Below are 23,483 nucleotides of genomic sequence, written 5' to 3'. Positions count from 1 at the left end.
TGCCGCTCCGGGGAACGGCGGAGCGGCGCGCCTCGCCGGAGAATTTGGGAGGGGTTGGACGGAGCTGGCCAGCTTGGGAGTGGTGGAGACGTGGTGGTGGGACGAAGACGACGTGCTGCTGGATCTGGCCGCGCTGAAGGATCCGACGGCTGCCGGGCGCCCTACGCGCCACGTGGTGGCTGTGGCGCCGTCCGATCGACTGTAAGCGGTGGTAATAAAGCGCGGGGAGAAGTTGTTGCGAGCTGGAGGGGCCAGCTGCCCAGCTCGCTTTTAAATAAATTTACTGACGCGCTAGGCTTTTGCTTTAATTTTCGCCACCCAACTCACGTGAGAAGAAAGTGGTGAAAAACTTGGCGAAATTCACCCCAACTTCGTACGGAATACTTACCGTGTGAGTCACGGGCGGAACGGAACGGAAGTACTGTAGGGGTATCGCCACCTGTCGACAAAACTTAGCTAGGGAACATCTTGCAGCACTAGATGCGACATGCGAGACGAGACTGTTTTAACTTGATGGTGGTGGGCTCGCGCGCAGAGGCGTCCAAAATAAATTGATTGAAGATCAAACCAACCTGCTGCCACGGCAAGTAATGACGAGCAGGAGCATGCGATAGAAAGTCTTGATCCAAATTTTCTAGGAAAAAGTCCAAAACAAACCTTCAACTTGTAGTCGAAAGCTAAACCAAACCTCAAACTCCTAATCCCTGAAATTGACACTCTGAACTTGTCAATCCCGGCCTATTTTAAACCCTAGACCTACTTTTGACGTACAAAAAAATATCGAGGAAAAATGTTTCACTAATCTGTGACCGACTGACTTGGCCCACCTATCATATGTCTCTTCTACCTCTAGCCTCTGCTCGAATCAATCTCTCCAATTTTTAGAGGCTGCTAGTCCAGGGCGTACGCCTGAGCACGCAGAAATGCCGCGCGCAGCTTGGTGCCGCTTATGGCTAATCTTCTGGAAAATGAGCAGAGGATCGATTAGCTACGAAAATCTTCTGAAAAAGTAGTGGCTGATCTCTGCTAGGTAGAGGCAGCACGGAGAGTGACAAAGGATTAATTTGTCAATGCTACAGATTGTAGACTAGGGTTTTGCTAGAAGTAGAGGGCAAGTAGATCTCGAAGGTTTAGGCGAAAAGTACTCGGCGATTATGAAAACTAGGGTTATGTTGACAGTAGATTTGATCCCTTTCTTTGTCCCTCGACTCCCCCTTATATAGGAGGTGGAGCCGAGGGTTTCGTATTTGTACAAGTTACGTAGTCCGGGATGGTTTCTAACTCATCCCGCCGTATTACAAATAACCCTTCCTATTACAACTCTATGTTTCCTTAATATATCTTGGGCTCCCGAATCTTCTTTATTCTTCTGATGATGGGCCTTCGCAAATCCCGGTACCATCTATGGCAGGCCCATTTGGGATGCCTATGTCGATAGCCCCCGAGATTTTGCTTGAATCGTAGAATCAAGGGAAATCTCATCTCGTTTATATTTTTCGAGAACTTTTATTTATGCTTCTTCACATAAAATTCTATATTGTACAGGGATAACGGTAGTTGGGGCTAGTTCATCCGACGGATCAGTGTACTAGTTAACCGCTCTAGTGGCAATCCGCAAAACCTACTTCAAGATCACGTCCCCGGACATGATCCCGGATACCGGTGTAAACTTCGACAGGTGCCGCTTAAGGTCTTACCATTCCGTCGAGTCCCGGCCAAATTTATCGGGTACCTAACGCGTCCGTTAAGATTTTTCTTCGTATCCGTTGATACGGATAAAAGTAGCGGAGCGCAGTCTTTGGCGATGCCACGCCCGGCAGAACGGATCTGGGTCTTACCTTCGCAAATTTGCGGCATTCGTAAATTGATCGCAACTTTGGCGTTCCGAGAATATATTGTCGAGTGCTTTTCGCCTTTGGAATAGCACATTTTATTGAGTCATATTTGATGACTTTATTTTGTCTTCCCGATGGGAGTATATGTAGAGTTATCCGGGTAACTCGAAATATACTCACTTCGTTTCTCTATTTTTTGAAAAATTCATCGGGCACGCGAACAACAGCTCCCGATGGGAGTAGCCCCCGAGGCTACAGCCAAGAACTTGTGCTTGGGTGTAGGCTCCACAGATTAGTATCCTTTGCCACTATATTTTCAATCCTTCTCGATATTTTTCATATTTATCGGGTGCGCGACCAGCGCTTCCGATGGGAGTAGCCCCCGAGGCTATGAACAAATTCTTGGATTTGGTCATAGACTCTCGCCATTTCTATATTGTCATACTCGAAATTTTCTATTTTTTCAAAGTAGCCCCCGAGCATTTGGGCAAAAACTTTGTATTTGATCAAAGGCTGCAGTAGTAGTCAAATGATTTACCCTGTCGCCGTTCTCTTTTTTATTTTTCTTGCCGACATATTCTCCTTTGTCAAATTCTCTTCATCTCTATCAATAATTGGGATTTTTCCTGCCTTGTGGGTCCATTGTGCTCACCACGTTGACACGTCGTGCAAGTGGGGGACACACGTCCTCCGCTTTTCCTGGCGCACGTACGGTAACGCCCGTTCCATTCTTTCGCAAAAATACCTTTTACCCTTGTATCCGCAAGATCCTTTTTCACCACACGATTTCTTCATCCAACGGTGCACCGCTTCGTCCGAACCCTATATAAACCTCGTCTTCAACCTTGGTCCAGCTCCTTCACTTGCGCCGCACCTCCGTTCCCCTCGCGAATTTTCTTTCTGCGCTCCTCATCTTCTCAAGCTCTTCGCTTCGTAGCTGCTCCTCCGCGCCATTGTTGATGCCACCGCGTCGATTGACCGAGCACAGCACTCCTGACTCGTCGATGGCTGCCGCGGATCTAGGAGCGGCGGAGTGGGAGAGGTCCAAGATCACAAACCAAGACCTGAACCTCCTGAAGAAACTGGGAATCACCGCGAAACCCAAAGCGGTTTGCTTCCCCAGACAAGAAAGCTACCCAGCCCCCCCAATGGGGTACCGGGTAAGTTTTGTCGACCATCTCATCCGTGGTTTATCCACCCCCATCCATCCTTTTCTCCGTGGGCTACTCTTTGTCTACGGACTCCAGCCTTCACCACCTCACGCCAAACTCAATCCTCCACATTTCTATTTTCATCACACTTTGCGAAGCCTTCCTTGGCGTCTCACCTAATTGGGCGCTCGTGGAAGCGCATTTTCTTCCGTCGCCGCAATGGCTCCTCCAATGTCGCCTATAATATAGGCGGCGTTGTTATTTCTATTCGTTCTATCGCTGATTACTTCGACGTCAAGCTCCCTGACTCCGTTCAAGGTTGGCGCAAGAGGTGGCTATACATTCGGGAAGAAAACAATGGCTGCCTCGAGGATAATATTCCTCCTTTTGACGGTGCCGAAAAAATTCTTCGTCGCCGTTCCTGGGATGCAGAGGCTACCGAGGAAGAAAGAACTTCGACTGAAGCCCTGATGACTCGCATCCATGAGTTGCAAAATACTCGTGGCAAAGAATTGTCAGGTATCCAGATTATAGTGTATTTCCTTAAGAGTAGAGTTCAGCCTCTGCAAGCTCGCAAATTTCCTCTCTGGAAATATACTGGCAACGAAGACGTGGATCGGCTGTCGGTGGATTTGGAAAATCAAGGACCTGGAGAAGCTTGTCCGAAAAATCACCTCCCTCAGCAAAAAAGATTCCATCCCTTCTTCTTGTCGCGTAAAACCATACAGCGCCACCCACGCACTTCCTAAGGTAAACATTGTCGCGCAATTTTTTCTGCCTTGCTTTTTTGCATTGTTTGCTTCGTTCCGATATCCTTCCCTCTTTTTGGACAGAATCATCCAAATCTTGTTTCACTTCCTCCTCTTCCTGAAGGTGGGGAAGTCGAAGAAAGGGCCGTTATCTCTAATGATAACCAAGAGGCCTCCTCTTTAGTGAATGAACCCGCAGATTCTCAAAAATCTGCGGGATCTCGCTGAAAAAGATGCCGCTTCGAAGACACTACATCGGCCCAATCTCCTCCTCCTCGCTGATTCTCCAAAGAACAAAAGGAAAAGGGGTGATGTCGAAGATTCCGGGACTTCTAAACCCGAAGAAGCTGCTCCTTTACCGCAAAAGGCAGCTTATGACCCATATCTTGCGAGTATCATCAGTTCGTAAGTTCCCTCTTTTATTTTCCTATTCGAAGAATTTTTGCTTGCCTTGCTTTTTACATTGCCACCCTTTTGTAATAGTGATGATGACGAGGAAACGCCAACTGCGGATGTGGCTGCTCGAACGAGTATGTCACATACCCTGGTTATTTCAGAGCCACGAGTTGAAGGAGAGGAATCCTCGCCTCCTCAACAAAACATCGGCGCTTCTACTCCTCCTTCTAGCCCCCGAGCCCCTTCACCGAAAAGGGCAAGGAAAGAGATTGTCTCGGAGCCTACTCTCCAATTGAGTAGCTCTTCGAACCTTCTCATGGAAGATGTAAGTTCTTTACTTTCTTTCTCAGTGTTTATGTTTTCTTTGTTTGCTTCGCGTATCTCTATATTTTTCTCATACCCCCATTCTCTCTTTGTCCTCTTGCTTTTATAGCCTCGTGATCAAGGATCTTCTTCGCATCGGTGCCCAATTTGTTGGGTACCGTGAATATGCAAATAAAGCTGAAGGTAATGCTCGCTCCTTCTTTTTGCCTCTCGTTCTTTTGTTCCCTCTTTGTTGTCGAGATTTGTAACTATATTTATTTTCCATTGTAGAAAAACTGGCGGAAGCCAATGATCGTGCCAATACACTTGCTCAACAATTAGAGCAAAGTGAAAAGGCTCGCAAAAGGCGGAGTCGATGCTATTGATGCACGAGCGAGGCCGATAAAGCCAAGGCCGACGCCGCTGGTGTCGAAGATCTCAGAAAGAGGCTTCACACCGCTGAGACTTCCCTGAGCGATCACATAGCCGCCCAATCTGCTCGCGAGGAGGCGATCCGTAAGCGTTTAATGACGCAGAGTCGCCGCTTCGTAGGTAAGTACCACTCATTATTCTTTTGTATATTTTTTTTCTCTGCACTCGTTTGTTGCTCAATTTTTCTTTCTTGACAGCTAGAACAGCTCAAGAATTTCAACTTGATGAACCCGCCAATGATTCTCTTCTCGACGCCCTTTCACTCCTTGAAGTTCATGGATCGAGGCACGCGAAGGCATTGATCAGGCTAAAGCGGGGTTGTCGCGGCTTTTCCCTTATTTCTTCCCCAAGAAAGAGGAGCCCGCAACTTTCGTTGACCTCGCCAAGTGCTTCAATCCATCAGAAGATCTTGGGCTAAGGGTGCGTCATGAAAATATGAAGGTTGCCGTGGAGAATACCGTCGCCTTGGTTGCTCACAGCCAGCCAGCTCTATCGATTGGTCGAAAGTTGGCGACACCGATCGATAGAACAGATCAAGGTGGAGGTCTTTGATCAAGGCAGCCTAAGCCCAACACGAGGAAAATCCTGGCTTATATCGGGATCAGGCCATCTTCGACTCCTAGCTCATCAAGGCCGGAGGTCTAGTTAAATGCCTCTTTGCTTTTTCTTTTTAGCATACCTCTTTCTTTTGGCCTTGTCGCCGTAGTGTTATTGGCGAGAACTTCTTCGCACTCCTCTAGAAGGTCCTTCTTTTGTAATAGACATGTATATATTATGAAGATGAATGGAAATCTATCTTTGCTCGGTGATTGATGTCGAAATATTTCTTTTTCCAGCTTAATTTTTGACAATTATACGCCAGACTCCCGGTTCTTCCAATATTTTGCCTTCTTCTCCAAGGAGAACTCCCGCCGATGCTTCGACTGTCGAGGATTCCTTGCCGCAAGAATTAGACGAACTTCGACATCAACTTCAGTTCGTGAAGAAGCAATCACTTGTGCTGATGGAGAAAGCTCGTAAGTCATCTGAAGCCGAGGAAATTGCACTCCAACGAGCACAAACCGCTATTGCTGAAAAGGAATCGGCTGTTGCTGAAACCACTGTAGCTACGTCTCGAGAAAATTCCATGCTCCAGCTGTTAATAGATGCTAGCTTGGATATGGCGGGTATGTTTGATTATCTTTTGTCGCGCTTCATTTTTCTTTGCTGCTTGCCTCATTGTCTACCGACTCGTTGCGAGAAACAATAGGTGCTTTTTTGGATACTGCGCTCGAAGATGAACGTGTCGAGGCTCGTTCCAATGTGCTTCTTCGGCTTGCGCGTGATCATGGGTCGACTTTTGGGGCACGCCCGAACGGACTCGCCAAATCGTGAGATTTCGGGATCGCGCGCTTCGATTCGCGGGTACCTTGACTTCGTACCAAGACCCTCTCTATGGTGTATAATTCTATGTTTCCTCGGAACGTTCAACCAAAAACTCTTCCCGAGTTAATGGAGAAGTTTAAGGATGCTCATAGGATCCACCACTTTGTCAGAGCTCAACTGGTAGCTGGCGCCAGATTTGCCCTCATAATGCTTCAGATTTGCCACTCAAAGCTTGATTTGAACCAAGTTGTCGCGAAAGTTCACGAGAAAGTACGGCGCCGAAGAGTTGGTATCGACCGTATCAACACGAAGGTTTCACCAGTAGCCGAGGAAATGATTGAAGACCTTCTTCGGATGGATGCCGACTTTTTTGCAGTACGGTCATTATGCTGATTTTCTTGGCGCTGCTCTCGAAGAAAACAGAGTTACTCTTGATGATATATTGAATCGGAACCGATTATTTTCCTTCGTAAATAATTCTCCTTTGTAAATCATGATTATGTTTCTATTGTGAAGCAAACAGTATATGTCTATATTTGTCTAGCCCCCGAGTATTTTCGGTGGCTATTCGCTGTATTTGTATAATGCGAGGTTTTTTGAACCAAGGCAAGATAATATACACTGTACTATTTTTGTTGGTGCAGGCCCCCGAGCTTTTTTGTTGATCACTATTTTGTCGATATCTCTTTTTATTTTTGCGAGGTATTTTGTTACCAAGGCAAGGTGTTTCTTTTGTCGATACTATGTTTATATATATATTGTATCATGTAGGGGAGAAACCCCTGGTCTTGTCGAGAAGCAGATGTATAATTCCACTATCTTTATTATATTGCAGCACCGCGAGCCCGCCTCATTAAAAACCTTCTCCGGCCCCACTCGGTGCCCCGAAAAAGGAAAAGAGTGCGTCTGAAAACTCGCGGGCATTTCAGTACATTGAAGATTTTACAAAGGAGGACTATATTTTCGACACCTAGGCGTAGAAACGCCTGAGCTGTGCCACGTTCCAGGGATTTGGCTCGTCAATCCCTGACTTCTTGTCTTTGATTCTGTATGCTCCTCCTTCGATTACTTCTGTGACGATGTAGGGTCCAAGCCATGGTGATTCGAGTTTTTCATGACTTTTCTGGTTGAGCCGCGTAACTAAGTCACCAACTTGAAAAGACCTTGGCCGCAATCGTCGACTATGATAGTTTTTCAGGTCCTGCTGATATTTGGCGACTCTTGACAGGACCTCGTCTCGAGCTTCATCGAGTGCGTCGACATCATCCTCCAAAGCTTTTCTCGAAGTTTCTTCGTCATATTCTGCGACTCGTGGAGAGTCGTGCTCTATTTCTATCGGCAAGACTGCTTCAGCTCCGTGGACCAAAAAGAACGGCGTTTCTTGCGTCGCTGTATTTGGTGTTGTTCGAATACTCCACAAAACACTTTGTAGTTCCTCTGGCCAAGTATGTCTAGCTTTTTCCAAAGGTCCTAGCAAGCGCTTCTTGATGCCATTGCAGATGATGCCATTGGCCTTCTCGACTTGTCCATTGGTCTGAGGATGCGCAACAGACGCAAAACTCAATTTAATGCCTACTTCTGCGCAGTATGCTTTGAACTCCTTGGACGTAAAATTGCTGCCGTTGTCTGTCACAATGCTGTGAGGAACTCCAAATCTGAAGACTATGCTTTTTACGAATTTGATTGCCGACGCGCCGTCTGGTGAATTTATCGGCTTTGCTTCTATCCACTTAGTAAATTTGTCGACAGCCACCAGCAGGTATTCATATCCTCCTGGCGAAGCTTTGTGCAATTTACCCACCATGTCGAGACCCCATTGAGCAAAGGGCCAAGATAGTGGGATTGGCATAAGTTCCGTCGTCGGTGAGTGAGGTCTTGCCGCAAATCTTTGACACGCGTCGCAAGTGCGCACTATTTCCTTCGCATCCTCGATTGCCGTGAGCCAATAAAATCCTGCTCCGAAAACCTTAGCCGCGATAGCTCTGCTACTCGCGTGGTGCCCACATATTCCTTCATGCACGTCCTTTAGGATGATCCTTCCTTCTTCGGGTGTAACACACCGTTGTAGCACACCCGAGATGCTTCGTTTGTATAGCTCTCCTTTTACCACAGTAAAAGCTTTTGATCGCCTAATTATTCGCCTTGCTTCGATCGGATCGTCGGGTATGACTTTCCTTAGGATGTATGATATGTAGGCCTGCATCCATGGAACTTGTACCATCATGACTAGTTCTTGCTCTTCTTCTTCTTCTTCTGCTGTGTCCTTGGTGGTAGTCGAGGTTTTCTCTTTCTTCTCCTTTTTTGTTTTTGCTGGCTTTGTTGATCTCTCGCTAATCTCTTCCCAGAACACACCTGGAGGGATCGCGAGGCATTGTGATCCGATATTTGCGAGAACGTCGGCTTCATCGTTGCTCATCCTCGCTGATGTGGTTTACTTCACAACCATCAAATAGCTTCTCCGACTCATTGTACACCTCCTTGTATGCTATCATACTTTCGTTGATCTGCGTCGCATTGGTTCATGACTTGCTCGTGCTACCAATTGTGAGTCGCCGAAAATTTTCGATCGGGTTGCACCGCAGCTTTCGCCATCTTCATCCCGTGTATGAGAGCTTCATATTCTGCTTCATTATTAGATGCGTTTGGGAACGTCATCCGCAGTAACATACTTCAACTTGTCGCCTTCGAGTGAAACTAATATCACGCCTGCTCCAGAGACCTTCCAATCTCTTGGACCCGTCAAAGTTCATGGTCCAAGTCCTCGATAAATCTGGGGTCCCGTGTTTTGTAGCTCCATCCACTCGCAATGAAATCTGGTAAGACCCGTGACTTTATTGCTTTTCTTTTTCATACGTGATGTCCCGAGGGAAAGTTCTATTCCCCAAAGGGAGACACGACCCGTAGCTTCCGGATTGTTTAGTATATTTGATAAGGGAGCCCCGTTGACCACTATTATCGGGTGTGCCGAAAAATAGTGTCGCAATTTTCTTGCTGTCGTGAATACTCCATATGCTAGCTTTTGATATTGCGGGTACCGTTGTTTTGACGGCGACAGATTCGCCGATGAAATATACTCGGCCTTTGAACTCCATGAAGCTTGCCTTCTTCTTCCCTTTCGACTACTAGGGCCGTGCTGACCACTCGAGGTGTGGCTGCAATGTATAAGAGGAGAGGTTCTTTCTCTTTGGCGCCACCAATATCGGTGGTGTCGAGATTGCTCGCTTGAGATTCTCGAAGGCTCGTCCGCTTCCTCATTCCATTGAAATTTTTCCCCTTGCTTGATCAACGTGTAAAACGGCAACGCCTTTTCTCCTAGCCTCGGCGACGAATCCGCTAAAGCTGCGACTCGCCTCGTTAGTCTGTTGTATTTCTTTCAACTTTGTTGGCTTTCTCATAGTGACGATGGCCTGTATTTTTTCGGGATTAGCTTCAATGCCCCTTGCGATACTAAGAACCCGAGAAGTTCTCCTGCGGGTACTCAAAAGAGCACTTTGTCGGGTTCAGCTTGAGGCAGAACTTGTCGAGGTTGTCGAAAGTTTCCTTCAAATCTTCAATCAACGTTGACCCTTTCTTTGATGTTATTACGACATCGTCGATGTAGACTTGTACATTTTTCCCGATCTGTGTTGCTAGGCACTTCTGCATCATCCGCTGATATGTTGCTCCCGCGTTTTTCAGACCAAAGGGCATTGTTTTGTAGCAAAACACGCCATAAGGTGTGATGAACGCTGTTTTGGCTTCATCTTCTTCTTTTAATCTGATCTGGTTATAACCAAGTATGCGTCCGAGAAGGAAAGACGTTCGCATCCTGCCGTGGAATCGATGATTTGATCGATCCTTGGGAGGGGAAAGTGATCCTTGGGACAATGTTTATTGAGACACGTGAAGTCGACGCACATGCGAAGGACTATTGTGTGTTTCTTCGGCACCATCACTGGGGTTAGCTACCCATGTGGCTTCAGTAGATATTTCTCCGATGAACCCGGCATCTTTGAGTCGATCTATTTCGATAACATGGCTTTGCGGCTAGGTTCGAAAAACGCCGCAAAGGTTGCTTTATCGGTCGTGCGAGAGGATCCAAATTTAGGTGGTGCTCGGCAAGTTCCCCGGGTACTCCTGGCATGTCGGCTGGACACCATGCGAAGATTTTCCGAGTGCTCACGGAGGAACTCGACGAGCGCGCTTTCCTATGCGACATCCATGTTTGCGGCAATGGACGTCGTTTTCTTTGGATCCGTCGGGTGGATCTCGTACCTCCTTTGAATCCTTGGCTGTGTTGAAAGTTGGCTCCTTAGAAGTTCTTCCTACTTCCGGCGGTGCGTCATAATCGGTGAACCGTGGCGCCGCGTATTCGCTTGCATCCCGAAAGTTTCGATAGTCGATGAAAATCCTCGTCGCACTTATCAGATAACGCGAAACTTCCTTTGATTGTGATAGGTCCGTTAGGCCCGGGCAACCTCCACAACAGGTATGTATAATGCGGCACTGCCATGAACCTGGCGTACGCTGGTCGTCCCAACAAAGCGTGATATTGCGACGGGAAATCCACCACTTCAAACTCTAAATTTTCTATCCTGTAGTTTTCTCGGGTTCCAAACTGAACGTCGAGGTTGATCTTGCCCAATGGGTAACTTGGCTTCTCTGGTGTAATCCCGTGGAAGCGTGTGTCAGTTGGTTTCAAGTTTGCCAGGGATATGTTCATCTTCCTCAATGTGTCTGCATACATGAGGTTTAGACTGCTACCGCCATCTATGAAAACTCGCGACACGTCGAACCCAGCAATTACTGCGGGTAGAATAAGTGCTGATTGTCCTGGTCGAGGAACTTGCTGCGGATGATCCGCGATTGTGAAGCCTATATCTTGCCCTGACCAATTTAGATACTCGACTGTTGGTGGAGGCATCTTCTCTGCCATAAACACTTGTCGAGATATGACCTTCTGCGCCCTGTTGGACGGCCTGGCTTTACGAATCATCGAAGCTGCGCCATTGGAATTGGGGTCAACGTATGGGGGTGGTTGTGGTGCTGCCGCTATTCCGAGCTGATGTCGATTTTCCTCGGTAATTGCGGGAGGAGGTGGGAGGTGAATCTCGCTCCTTGGCTCCCGAGGATTTCGTTATTTGCTTGAGCGTTTGCGATTCTCGCGGCTCGCAGCATTGCTTGAAAATTGCGGCAGTCTTTCTGTAGATGTCCTGACTGCCTCTTTCCATTGTTGTCGAGGTAAAAATGCATTTGACACGGACCGTTCATCATCTCCTCGGGAGACACGTAAGGTCTTTGAATTCTTGGTCCATTATTTTGTCTGTTGCCGCGAAAATCACCTCTATTGTCGCCTTGTTGCTCATTGCTCCTTTGATAGTCATCTCGACTATTTCCACCGAGGTTTCCTCGAAAACCAGCCGATATGTGGCCGGGAGCATCATTGTTGTAGAACTGGCGAGAAAATCGCCTTCTATTTTGATAGTTTCGACTACGATCCTCTTCTGGCGACCTGTGCCGTTTGTTGTATATTGCGTCTTCTCCATCTGCCCATTTGTTAGCGATTTCCATCAACGCCGAGATTGTCTTGGGATTAGTTCTCCCCAAGTCCTCGACGAAGTCTGCTCGCCGGATTCCTGCCACGAACGCATCTATTGCCCTCTCGTCGGATATGTCTTCCGCCGAGTTTTTGATAATGTTCCACCGCTGTATATATTTTCTCATCGACTCGTCATGTTTTTGTCGACACGCTCGTAACTCTTCCAACGACGCGGTTTTTTGCATGTGGATCGGAAGTTCTTCACGAAGATGTCCTCAAAGGTTTCCCAGCTGTCAATGGAGTTCAAGGGGAGTTTCTTTATCCAAGATCTTGCGGCACCACTCAGGTGAACTTGGATACTTTGCATTGCTGTTGCTCTGGTTCCTCCTACCAGTTTCACCATCTCAAGATAATCGACGAGCCAATCCTCGGGATCTTGCAGGCCGTCGAACTTCTTGAAATTCTCGGGTAACTTGAACCCTTTTGGGACTCGAGTTTTTCGCACTCTTCTCGTAAAGCACGGGAGCCCACACATATCTTCGTCGGCAAGCTGCGGCGAGTGCGGCGGTCCCTCCTTTCTTGTCGCGCTCTCGTCCACCCTTACTTGGACTGCTTGTGTCTCTTGCTCCACTTGCTCTTGGTGGGTCTTGAGCTCGCTGCGGTATGTCGTGGACTATTTTGTGCAGGATTTTCTTCGGGAGGCGTTGTTGCAAACGCTGTTCCCATAACCCCTACTCCAGCCATTGCCATATTGAACAATGGTTCTCTCGGGTCCCCGGGAGGTGGTCTGGACGCGAGGATGTACGCCTGTGTTGCCATGTAACCTGCCTCTGGCGTTTTTGGGATGATATTTCCCCTTTCATCGATCGTCATGAAGGACATGTCGAGATTTTGGATTAGGTTTCCTCTTTCTCCTTCTGGTATATTTTGTAGCCGAGATCTTGCTCTCCTTCGAGCCTCTCTGTGACTATCTCCCGATGTTCCTGAAAGGCGACTTAGCTCTGCTCGGCGTCTGCTTGATGCAGAAGCTGCTTCTTTCCTCCTGTTCAGGGATGCTGCCGTTTTTCCAACTCTCTGCTTACTCGAGCAAGTCTATATTGATATGCTTGTAACTCTTGTACGGTGGCGGTAGTATTCATTGGTTCTGATCCATCCATGGCTCTCGCAGCCCTATCCCACGCAGCTTGCGGGAGTTGGACTTTTGCACGAGTTGAAGATCCGGCATATTTAGTGCCTAGACCATGTCGAAGATCAGCGGGATCAACGTATGGATTTCCCAATTCGTCGAAAGCCTCTGATGTTTGCGGTTCTGATGTACCCGTTTCTTCTATTGCACAGATCTGGTGGTATCTTGCGTATTGATTTTTGTCAAGGTTGGTGACACCATCATACAGAGTGGTGAAGACCTTCCCGATGGCGACAGATTTGTCGACGAAATTGAAGTTGTCGATGCTGTCGGAGTCGCTGCTTATAAAGGAGTCCGCAGACGACTCGAAGGATGTGTTGCTGAAAATCCTGGCGAGCTTTCCCTTCGCTTTGGTGTCGATGAAGTATGGCGACGAAAACTCCTCGTCACTCGACGAAAAGCTAGAATCGACCGCTGAAAATTCCGACGAGGTCGAATCTTCGAGACGGTAGGATCCTTCCTTGTTGACGCCAAATCGGAATTCTCCGAACGTCATGATGATAGGCTCCTCCAGATAGGCACATGCATCCATACGGGAGGGCGGGTGAGGAATAAAATTGAATAGGTCAGTTTTTCCCGTGTTACCTCGATCCATCGCGTTGCTTCTTCGTTGATGAAGTCGAAGATTTTGAACGTGCCATCGAGATCGGATCCTTGCAGCCTCTAATTCCCACGAGACGGCGCCAATTGACAAAGGATTAATTTGTCAATGCCTACGGATTGTAGACTAGGGTTTTGCTAGAAGTAGAGGGCAAGTAGATCTCGAAGGTTTAGGCGAAAAGTACTCGGCGATTATGAAAACTAGGGTTATGTTGACGAGTAGATTTGATCCCTTTCTTTGTCCCTCGACTCCCCTTATATAGGAGGTGGAGCCGAGGGTTTCGTATTTGTACAAGTTACAGAGTCCGGGATGGTTTCTAACTCATCCCGCCAGATTACAAATAACCCTTCCTATTACAACTCTATGTTTCCTTAATATATCTTGGGCTCCCGAATCTTCTTTATTCTTCGGATGATGGGCCTTCAGTAAATCCCGGGTACCATCTATGGCAGGCCCATTTGGGATGCCTATGTCAGAGAGGCAGCAGGGTAGTGGTGGGTCTCTCCCTGGTCAAGGAGGAGTAGGTCGCCGGAGCTGGTGGCGCAGACACTTGCGGCGGCGAGGTGGGCAGAACGGAGATCTGGGAGACGTACGGGGCAGCGTCAAGCTCAAGGGATGCACGCGCGCCCGGCGGCGCCCCTAACGTGTCCAGCGCCGCCCTTCTGTAGACCATGGCCCAGGGGAGGGTGTGAGGCTGCTGTGCGGAGGGAGCGTCCGGGAGCAGATGAGGGTAGAGGTTGAGGAAGAATGGTCTTACACGTGGGTCCACATGTCAGTGAGGGTAGAAAGTAATCCCGGTCAGGATTGTAACTTCCCGGCGCACCAAACAAGTGTAGGGTCCAAAACAGACCGGGATTGATAAGTTGAGAGTGTCAATTTCCGGGATTACAAGTTGAGGGTTTGATTTAGCTTTTGCCTACAAGTTAAAGGTTTGTTTTGGACTTTTTCCAATTTTCTATGTTGCCGAATTAACTTATGAATTCTGAACTCAAAGTCACCGATGAGTTTATAACTAAAACATAGTGCATACGGATCCAAACCCTAGTCTCACATTTCATAGTGCTTACTACAAATTCATAGCAAAGTTCGTAGCCTGGAACCGACAGCTTCTCCACTTGATCAAATCAAGCCAATGTAGGAACGCAAAACAAAGATGTGCCACCTGTTCATGATTGATGGTACATGGTACTGATCTAGCTTCTAGACGTGTGTCGGGCTTGTTATAACGCTCATGGATTTGCTTCCAACACGTTTCGTGTTTGCTTGTTAACTCCATTACGAGATTCACGAAAGTTTTAATCATTCTGTGTGAAATACAACACATAGTCTCATCGTCCGTCCATGTGGGTTCTCGTTACTTTAAACCGTTCCATGTTGGAACTTTAAATTTCAAATTTAGTTTAATGCAACGAATCAGCACAAACCTTTCTACCTCATTCACAAAAGCGAAAACAAAAAAAAGGCAAAATGTACATTGTTGGCATTGTGTCAAACACCGTGGGTGCACCATGGGAATGAGTAGGGAAGGACGATGGCGCACACTTGAGGAGGCCATGAACGCCATTGTGTGTGATGCATCACTGCTCACCACTATAACAACCCAGCCACCCTCGACCAGGTCTAGGTCGGTCACCCATCCTCAAATCGCTCTAGTCCAAGAACGCTTAACCTTATAGTTCTTTGGCAACGAGCTTATGGAAAATAAGTTACGACATGTTTGTATGAGTATTCTATCAACCATATTAAGGCATGGGCGAGGATACCACACCCACTGTGGGCGAGCTCCCTCCGTGTCCGTGGAGGTGAGGTCACACGGAGATCGACGGGATGAGACGACATGCCTGGCCACCGGTTTCGGCGCTCCTAGGACAAGGAGGGCTTGCACAGAGACGGTGTGGCCCTCTTCGTCTCCGTAGGCGCCCCATCCCTGGCAACAACATACCAGTCGACGACGGACAGAGACGGCGACAACCCTAGGTCTTGCGTCATCTGTGAGGTCACACTGACGGCCGAAAGCTCCCTGGAGGTTGCGCGCGAGGGGAATGTGCAGGGGAGTCACGAGAAAAGGAGTCCATGGTAGCAGCAGGGAAGCAAGAGCGGCACCGGCAGTCGGCAGCTAGGGTGAGATGGGTGGGTCGGCGGGGAACTTTTTGGCTTCTGTAAGTAAGTAAGTAGATGACTATATCTTGGGAGCCAAGGTTTGTTTTCTACCTCAAAAAAATATAAGGATTGGGATCTGTTTTAGGGGTCTACAGCATGAATTCAACCAACATCAAAATCAAGTGCATTTGGTTCTAGTACCCACAAAACTTCGTAAGAAGATATCGCGCGAAATAGTTGAGGATCAAACTCTATCTCAAAATAAAAATAGATTTTTTACTACCAGTCACAAGCTTTATGTTAGGCGCGGTACTCATACTGGAACTTATGAACAAGAATTGCTCTATCAATCACCATCTACTTTACATATATCTTCTGAACCTTTTTTCAAATCCAAAAGTCTAGTACCTTCCTACAAATTAGTGAATTAGGAGGGATGGGGCTTTTTTGTGTAGAAAAATGAAAAACCGGGCAATCTTTCTTGCATCCGAAATGTGAAATATTTATACAAAGAGGGATGAAGACAATGCAGCAGGGTTGGTTATCTAATTGGCTAGTCAAACATGAGGTAGTTCATAGATCTTTGGGTTTTGATCACCGAGGAATAGAGACTTTACAAATAAAAGCAGGGGATTGGGATTCCATTGCTGTCATTTTATATGTATATGGTTACAATTATTTACGCTCTACCCAGTACTGTATCAGATATTTTTCATTTAAGCCTGAAGATACTCCTCCATTCAAAATTATGTTACATATAATTATTAGTCAAAAGGAATATTTTAAATTTAATTAAATACATATAAAAATATCATCATCTATAATAAATTAATATTACGCCATGAGGCTCACGTGTTAGCGACCCAAAGCCAGGTCACATAGGTCCCCGGGGATCTTGACATGCAATGGTATAGATAGTTTGCTATCCTCTACTATTAAGTTACACCTCGGCTAGAAGCTCCTATTGAGATATCGATTGTTATATGCACTTTTTTTTGTGAAACAATTGTATATATGTACCAACGATTTAGAGTGTTTATCCTACTTTTTATCAGACGTGATGTTTAAGTTATGAGTTTAATAAAATCCCCTTTATTAAAACTGACAAATGTATACTTTCCCTCTTTTACTAGGGTCTGATAAAGTAAGAGATCAATCTAAAATTCCTTAATATTCTAGATTTCTTAATATGACCAATATGGTTGATTGGAATGTGTGTTTCTCTTATTATAGTTTTTATTATCCCCATGTTCCTCATATTTAATTCAACGGTGTATACATATGGGAAAATATGTTTTAAAAAATAGTACTGTACTTAAGAACATAATAATGTTTTGTATTTGTTAAGTAAAATGGTTTGTAAATTGAATTTATTATATTCACACCTATGACACTTGTATGAGCACAAACGATGGACAACCACATCGCAGGCCCGTGAAATGAATGGCTACAGCGGCGTGAACCTAACATAATTTGTTACGGGTTTGGAAGAATTGGATGAAGACATTTCTAACATACGCAGGGGACATGGCTTGGCCGCAGATCCATTTGGTGTTGAGGTCACCATCTAGGTTTTCGGTAAAAAAACAACTACTATGTATCACACATCCAGCCCAACGCAGCCCACCCATAATTTTCTTTGTTTTTTTCTAGCCAGGCCCGCCCATAATTTTGTGTGTAGCTCCCGCGTGTGTTGCTGGGCTAGAACTCCATTCTTAGCCCGTGATAATTAGTCACACTTAGCGATTAGTTCAATAGTTGTAAATATTTAACCAATAATAGACGAATACTTATTGTTGGTAGTTTTACAACATCTTCAATCACACAGAAATTGGGGATTGCAAGCGTAATGGTTATGGAGATGTTAAGGAAATAGATATGGAAGTGGAAAGGGAGGTGATGGTTATGCGCCCGTGCCGGTGATTCAACATTGAGGAACGGATGCTGCTCTCTCTAACGGCCGCTCCCCTCTCTCCTTTGTATAGAGGCAATGCACGATTTTATGTCATAGGTCTCTACCTTTCGGTGTGCTCACGGATGAGGGTGGGTGTGGCAACCATGAGGTCGGAATAGGCGCTCGACTCATCATCATCCAATGATGTGTAGATGACGTTCTTGTAGAAAAGATGATCTACTTGTTGAGGTCCATATGTTCACACCACGGATGTGTCAATGGCCAATATCCTTGGTAAATGACTGAAAAATGGTCTAGGTTTGTACCTCAAACTCGGCCGTACAAATGGACGAACAGGTCTGGGTGTCGATCCTGGTGGGCGGTGCCGAGGCAACCAGCGGTGAACATGGACCATGGGCCGGTGCCATCAAGTGCGAGCATGGACGCCGACAGTGGAATTGTGGCCTCCAGCGAGCAACAGTCCAAAGTGGTGGCACCAGCAATGGCGAGGAGTGGGGCAGGCGGCGGCGTCGCGGTAGAGTTATGTCGTACGTGACATGTGTGGTGAGTGGCATGTGTGCCATTGGCGGATGGGTCCCAGGAGTACAAGAGAGGAACAAACGTGATTCATGTTGCGTCTGCGCCGTATTCGATGTTCAAATTTGAGCTACAAATATGTCGTCGCGGACACGTCAGTCCGTTTAGATCGGGCTGCTTAGGGACGTGAGATGGAGATGTTAAACGCCAAACCGTTGGTGTGGTGTGCGATGCGCATCCAAAATAACTCGAGATTGGCCTATGTGGCACGTGCAGCCAACCACAGCACAGTAATTGCGATTGATGTGCCGCGGCAGGAGGCCCAGCTTCGGTTCGTGCCGCGGCAGCTACGACCACATCAGCAGTTAGTTCATCGCCCAGTAACTGTCTGTCATTGTCTGGTTGATGTATGCTGCTGCATCAAGCCCAAGGACCGAGCTCCGTAATAAGCTGCCGTAATGGCGCTCGACGCCGCGCGCGGGGTCCCGGCTTCCCGATCCCGGTTCGTGCCGCGACGTGCGCACCGTCGTTTCCACCATTAGCGCAACGGTGCTGGTCTCCCCCCTTGTACCTATCTATACCAGCAATCCAGCACATGGTCGCGGACGCAGCCGCTGCACCGGCCTACAGTGGTGTCCCGCAAGTTGAATCCATCAGTGAACGTCCAACAGGAACTCTGGAAGAATATCTAAGGTGTTCCGTCGGCGACGCAGACATATAGCGCCGTAGTACAGGGACATGGCAACCGAGCATACAGATATTTTAAAAAAAAAAAAATGTGGGTATTACCAACATCGATCATCTGACGAACGGAACCTAGATCACATGAAGTAAGCCGAGCATGCGCAAGACACGGGACATCATGACTAGCATATGTGCTAGCACTCAGCTAACATCGGAATCCGCTTATACAATTCAAGCTTCATTCCTTCACGAGAGAACAGTAACAGACTAATAGTACGTCAACTAACTGAACCCGTGGCACGGAAGACGCCAAAATGCAAGCGTGCGTCCTGCCAGGACCCTGCACAGCAGGTAATTGTATGGGTTTTTTCAACCTGCAGGAATCTAGATTAAGAAACGTACCGCTGCTTCATCGGACAGTAACACGACGTGCACAAGTGCAGTACCACGCAGACGCAGGCATCAGTACCTGACATGTGTGCACGAGCTCACAAGGATTAGTTCAGACTTTACCACAGACTTTGCCAGTTCAAATTTGGCCTACACATGGTTAACAGCTCACAGGGATCAAGCAGGCAGAGGCACGATGGAGCTGGTTTCACAATCCAATAAACATGCATAAGATTTTGCAAGATCGTTACACAAACTGTTTCAGAACTGAAAGCCAAATTCAGAAATTACCAGACTATGCCAGATCAAATTTGGCAGATTGAAATTACAGAGTTCAAATCTTGAAACTACAGACAAGGAGAACAACAGAGATCAGAGTGTATTCTCTACAGACAGGCAAAGTCGCTCTACAAGTTCCCTAGAGGGAAACTGCTGCCATGAAGAGCCCTACTGGCATACGTGCTAGCATATATTACACGAACAGGTCACGCTGGTTGGTTGGTCAGGTTCATAGCAGAACCGGGTCAGTCATATGTCCATGTCGATCAAGGCATCCTCCTCACCCTCAGAGAGCACACCAGCGAGGAAGTCATCTCCTGCAAACTTGCTGTCATAGTAATAGTAAATTGTCAGTGATTCATATAGTTACAGAACACCTCATGTACTCCCTCCGATCTACAATAAGTGTCGTGGTTTTAGTTCTTCCACGATACTTATTATGGATTGGAAGGAGTAGCATTTTTCATTAAAAAACATGTGCTGCAAACTTGCTGCTGCAGAAGAGCAAATTGTCACTAATCCATATAGTTTCAGAACATTTCATGTAATGCTCTTCATTGAAAATGTGTGTGCCTACCTAGTGCAGCAGCATCGGAAGCTCACTACTCGCTTCAGCTTACGGTTGTAGAAGAAAAAGTTGATCGACCATCTACAAGAGAAACAGAATGACAGTTTGCATATTAGAGCATCCTTCTGGGTGCTTCAATTCATTGCAAATAAGGAGGGATAAGCTTGTTGGTCGTACATGGCCCCTTTCTCCAGAAATGGATCTCCGTCAGAGTCCGGGTTGTAGCTGTAGATATCACACTCACTGATTTTGATAACCTACAGAACAAGGTGTAAGAGTCAAATATAGGACCGCCAACTTCTCTGAACTAGTACTACGCATTTACTCAATGCTAACCTCATCAATAGCTTTAGTCATACTGTCCAGAAGAGAACTGCCTTCATTTCTAGCTGCCCAAAGCTGAACAATAGTTCGGTTCAGGTTAACGGTCTTAGCAGCAATTGTAAGTTGAGCACTTCAGTGACAACATAGTTGCAACTATAAAGCTTCTCCTTTCTCATTCCTATAAACTTATTGTGTATGTTTACAAACATGAAAGGCCAACCAAGATTGGATATAACTGGTTTTCCGCGAAATCTATTTCAGTGCATTGATATAGAGTAAGATCATGAAACTTTGTACAGAAGCATTACCATACAAGCCTCGGATAGGTAGTTGTCTAGCATCTGCTTGAAACTTTCCATATCTTCTTCTCTGAAGAACAGGTGTGCCCGAACTGCACTGCTAAGCGAACAAGTGTTGACAAAGAGGATGTTAAATTTAATCTGAAGGTCATCCCATCATGCATGTGTCGCATGACAGTCAGGGGACCCCAAGAAAAGGTGTGGCTCTTCAAAATACAAAAAAATGTTCCAAGGGATATGGAGAGAATTGAACTCTCAGCTCAGAAGAGCAACGGCTATTTAATCCGTTTGTCATGCCATTTGACAACACCCCCTTAAGCTGGTCGGAAAGGATAAAAGCGGGTTGCCATATCGCCCAAAATAAGCTGAGTATGACATTACCCAATATCCTTCCTCCCAGATTATATCAAACACACTCTTTGTAAGACAAGATTACCTGAAATCATAATCTGGATACATATGACCAAGAGTGAGAACCAAATATATCAACGTTTTCCGGCTGAAATAAAAACAGAACATAAAAAAGAGTTAGCTGATTAAACAGCAAATTTGCAAAATAAAGGTAATCTACACACTGTTACCTGGATCTACAAGACAAATGCTCCACAGGTGAAGGAGGATCACTATCAGAAGACTTCCCAAGGTAATCAAGAATCTGAATACGCAAAAGAGAAATTAAATCAGCATGTATATCAACATGCATAAAATTATCTCTGGCATGCCATGATACCTAAATTTTGACAAGGATGGAGAACCAAAAGGTTAATACATACTACATATGCCTTTTAAAGGCATGATATGCATATCTTTCTGGCTAAGATCTCACAGGAGGGACAGGTTATACTGAATTGTGAAAACAACAACTACAGTGGGAAGAAACTTAACATACAGGATTTTCATAAAATTCACATGTGCATCATTTCCTAACATTACAGGTATGCAAAAAGACGTCCACAAAATTAATACCTGACTACAACCATTTGTAGAAATGCAACAAAATATCAACATTAGCCTAATGCACTGCTTTAAACAGAAATTCATATATTACTACAAACTTTTATCTCTTATTAGTTCTAGTTTTTATATGATACCAAGGGCAATCATAAGACATATACTTTACACAAAAAATTCTTATGTTACCACAAATTTCCATGACATAGCTCCAGTTTTTATATGATTCCCAATGATAAGCACAAGACAAATGATATCCTAACAAACCACAATAGCGAAAATGCCTACTGATTTACAGATGCCTTACAATAGAAGGGATATCAGTTGTCATAAAAATAAATGAACTGATCGGAAGTACATACGTCATGTTCAAGACTTATTGAAAGCCGGCGATCATTCCCAGCATGCTTGCCTGTAGATCAACATAGAGTGTGACCCTATTGTGATGGTATAATGTGTGACAATAAAAAGTGAATTGAGCATACTCTTACATGAGAAGGCTTCAAGGTTTCCCCTAATTGTACAGTCACCAAGATTCAGTTGCTCGAAGAACACATTTACACTGAAAGAAAACAAAAAAATATAGTTAACTAGGGCAACAAAAATTGACTTTGCAATAGGAAATAAGAAAAAATGGCATGTTTACTTGTCGAACGGGGTGTATTCTAAAAGCTTCATGTCGAACGTCTTGTGAACTGTATCGAATGTCTTGTGAACTCATACAAATGCTGACCACACCAGATGAGTATCAGGAAGCTGAGCTTCAAATCAAACTGTGAAATCAACACACCTGGAGAGTAATTAAAGAGACGATTAAACAAATAATTTGGTAAGAGATGGGATTAAAAAAACACATCAAGGAAACAAAACAAATTTTAGTAAATTCTTTGTACGGTTTTTTTTCCTTTACTTTTCTATACAATCTAAGCATGTACCACTAGAAATGGGAGTAGCAGATTTCAACAGACCTATGGTTGTCAATGTTAAGGATGTGGAGGCAAGGGAAATAAACTTTGGTTCCGGCTGCGGATACAGCAGCGGATTGTTGGGAGCGACGAGAAAGAGCGACATAAAAACAACAACCACAGTTGTCGTAATTAGTGCACACATCAACAACCACTCTATTATTATGGTGACCGATTTCGTACTGCCCGCTGCTAAGCTGGGGCGACCAACAGAACCTGCCTAAATCAAACCACCTGCACATCCATACAACAGCAATATATGATCGACTAAGTGACTCAGTTCCTCTCCCCTCTTCTCCCATCCACTATCCTCAAGTAGAGTGTTGTTGAGACCAAACAGTCCAGATTCAAGAACATATCCAGACAAACACAACTTCCTGCCCTGGCTAGTGAGAACGGTAATGCAAAGGAGCTAGCCACGCATTTTTCTGCCAAGCATTTGGTGGACAGCATGGTGCCAATGCTCCATGCAAACAATCTAGACACTAGTCGAGTAGAGCAGGACTATGAAATTTTGGATAGGACGCAGCATCATTACATCCCTTGTTATTAGACTAGCCGTTGGTTTAGTAAAGTATACTTGCTGAACAGAAAGTAGTTATTCCCTACTTTATAAGCAGACAAGCAAACGAACGATAAATTGAAAAAACATCCGAGGAGGCGAACTATCCCCCCAGGCGGAGAAGACGCCCCTCGCACCCGCACCCGCAGCCGCACACCTTCGAGGCTGCGTGCCTGCCTGCCGGAGGCGCGCGGCGGCTGCACACGGTAGCGTGATCGATCTGCCTCGCGTCGCGGACGAGCGACAGGAGCGCGCGGATCGCGCGCGCGCGCGCGCGAGAGAGAGAGAGAGGGGGGAGGATGCGGAGGCGGAGGCGGAGGAGGAATTCCGTGCGTGCGTACCTCGCGAGATCTCGCTCGCCGGCGAGGAGGAGACGGAAAGGAGGCGATCTCGG

At 46.1% G+C, this 23,483-nt stretch overlaps 1 protein-coding gene across 2 annotated transcripts; it reads right to left on the bottom strand.

The window, feature by feature from the left end:
• Window positions 1–19,426: 19,426 nt before the first annotated feature.
• On the bottom strand, window positions 19,427–23,483 carry LOC124660579 (repressor of RNA polymerase III transcription MAF1 homolog). 2 transcript variants are annotated; one of them, XM_047198402.1, is made up of 11 exons: window positions 23,431–23,483; window positions 22,209–22,335; window positions 22,054–22,124; window positions 21,925–21,974; window positions 21,193–21,266; window positions 21,048–21,110; window positions 20,621–20,708; window positions 20,325–20,387; window positions 20,166–20,245; window positions 19,998–20,069; window positions 19,427–19,748 (listed from the first exon to the last, which is right to left on the bottom strand). In XM_047198402.1, the coding sequence occupies exons 2-11, from the start codon at window positions 22,238–22,240 to the stop codon at window positions 19,670–19,672; spliced, it is 672 nt and encodes a 223-aa protein (XP_047054358.1). In that variant the 5' UTR covers window positions 22,241–22,335; window positions 23,431–23,483; the 3' UTR covers window positions 19,427–19,669. The 2 variants fall into 2 exon arrangements, with proteins under 2 accessions (XP_047054358.1, XP_047054357.1); XM_047198401.1 differs by having other exon boundaries at window positions 20,621–20,711; window positions 23,431–23,480.

This window comes from Lolium rigidum, chromosome 6 (assembly GCF_022539505.1).
Source record: "Lolium rigidum isolate FL_2022 chromosome 6, APGP_CSIRO_Lrig_0.1, whole genome shotgun sequence".
Taxonomy (NCBI): Eukaryota; Viridiplantae; Streptophyta; class Magnoliopsida; order Poales; family Poaceae; genus Lolium; species Lolium rigidum.
Note: the sequence above shows the minus strand (reverse complement) of the source record. Positions and strands in the feature narration are given on the sequence as shown.

Excerpts from the sequence above, each read along its gene's own strand:
- LOC124660579 (XM_047198401.1), bottom strand. The coding sequence starts at position 22,240 with ATGAAGCTTTTAGAATACACCCCGTTCGACAA. Across the intron at positions 20,712-21,047 it reads TATCCAGATTATGATTTCAG|CAGTGCAGTTCGGGCACACC; the intron begins GTAATCTTGTCT and ends TTGTTCGCTTAG. Across the intron at positions 20,388-20,620 it reads ACCTATCCGAGGCTTGTATG|CTTTGGGCAGCTAGAAATGA; the intron begins GTAATGCTTCTG and ends ACTATTGTTCAG.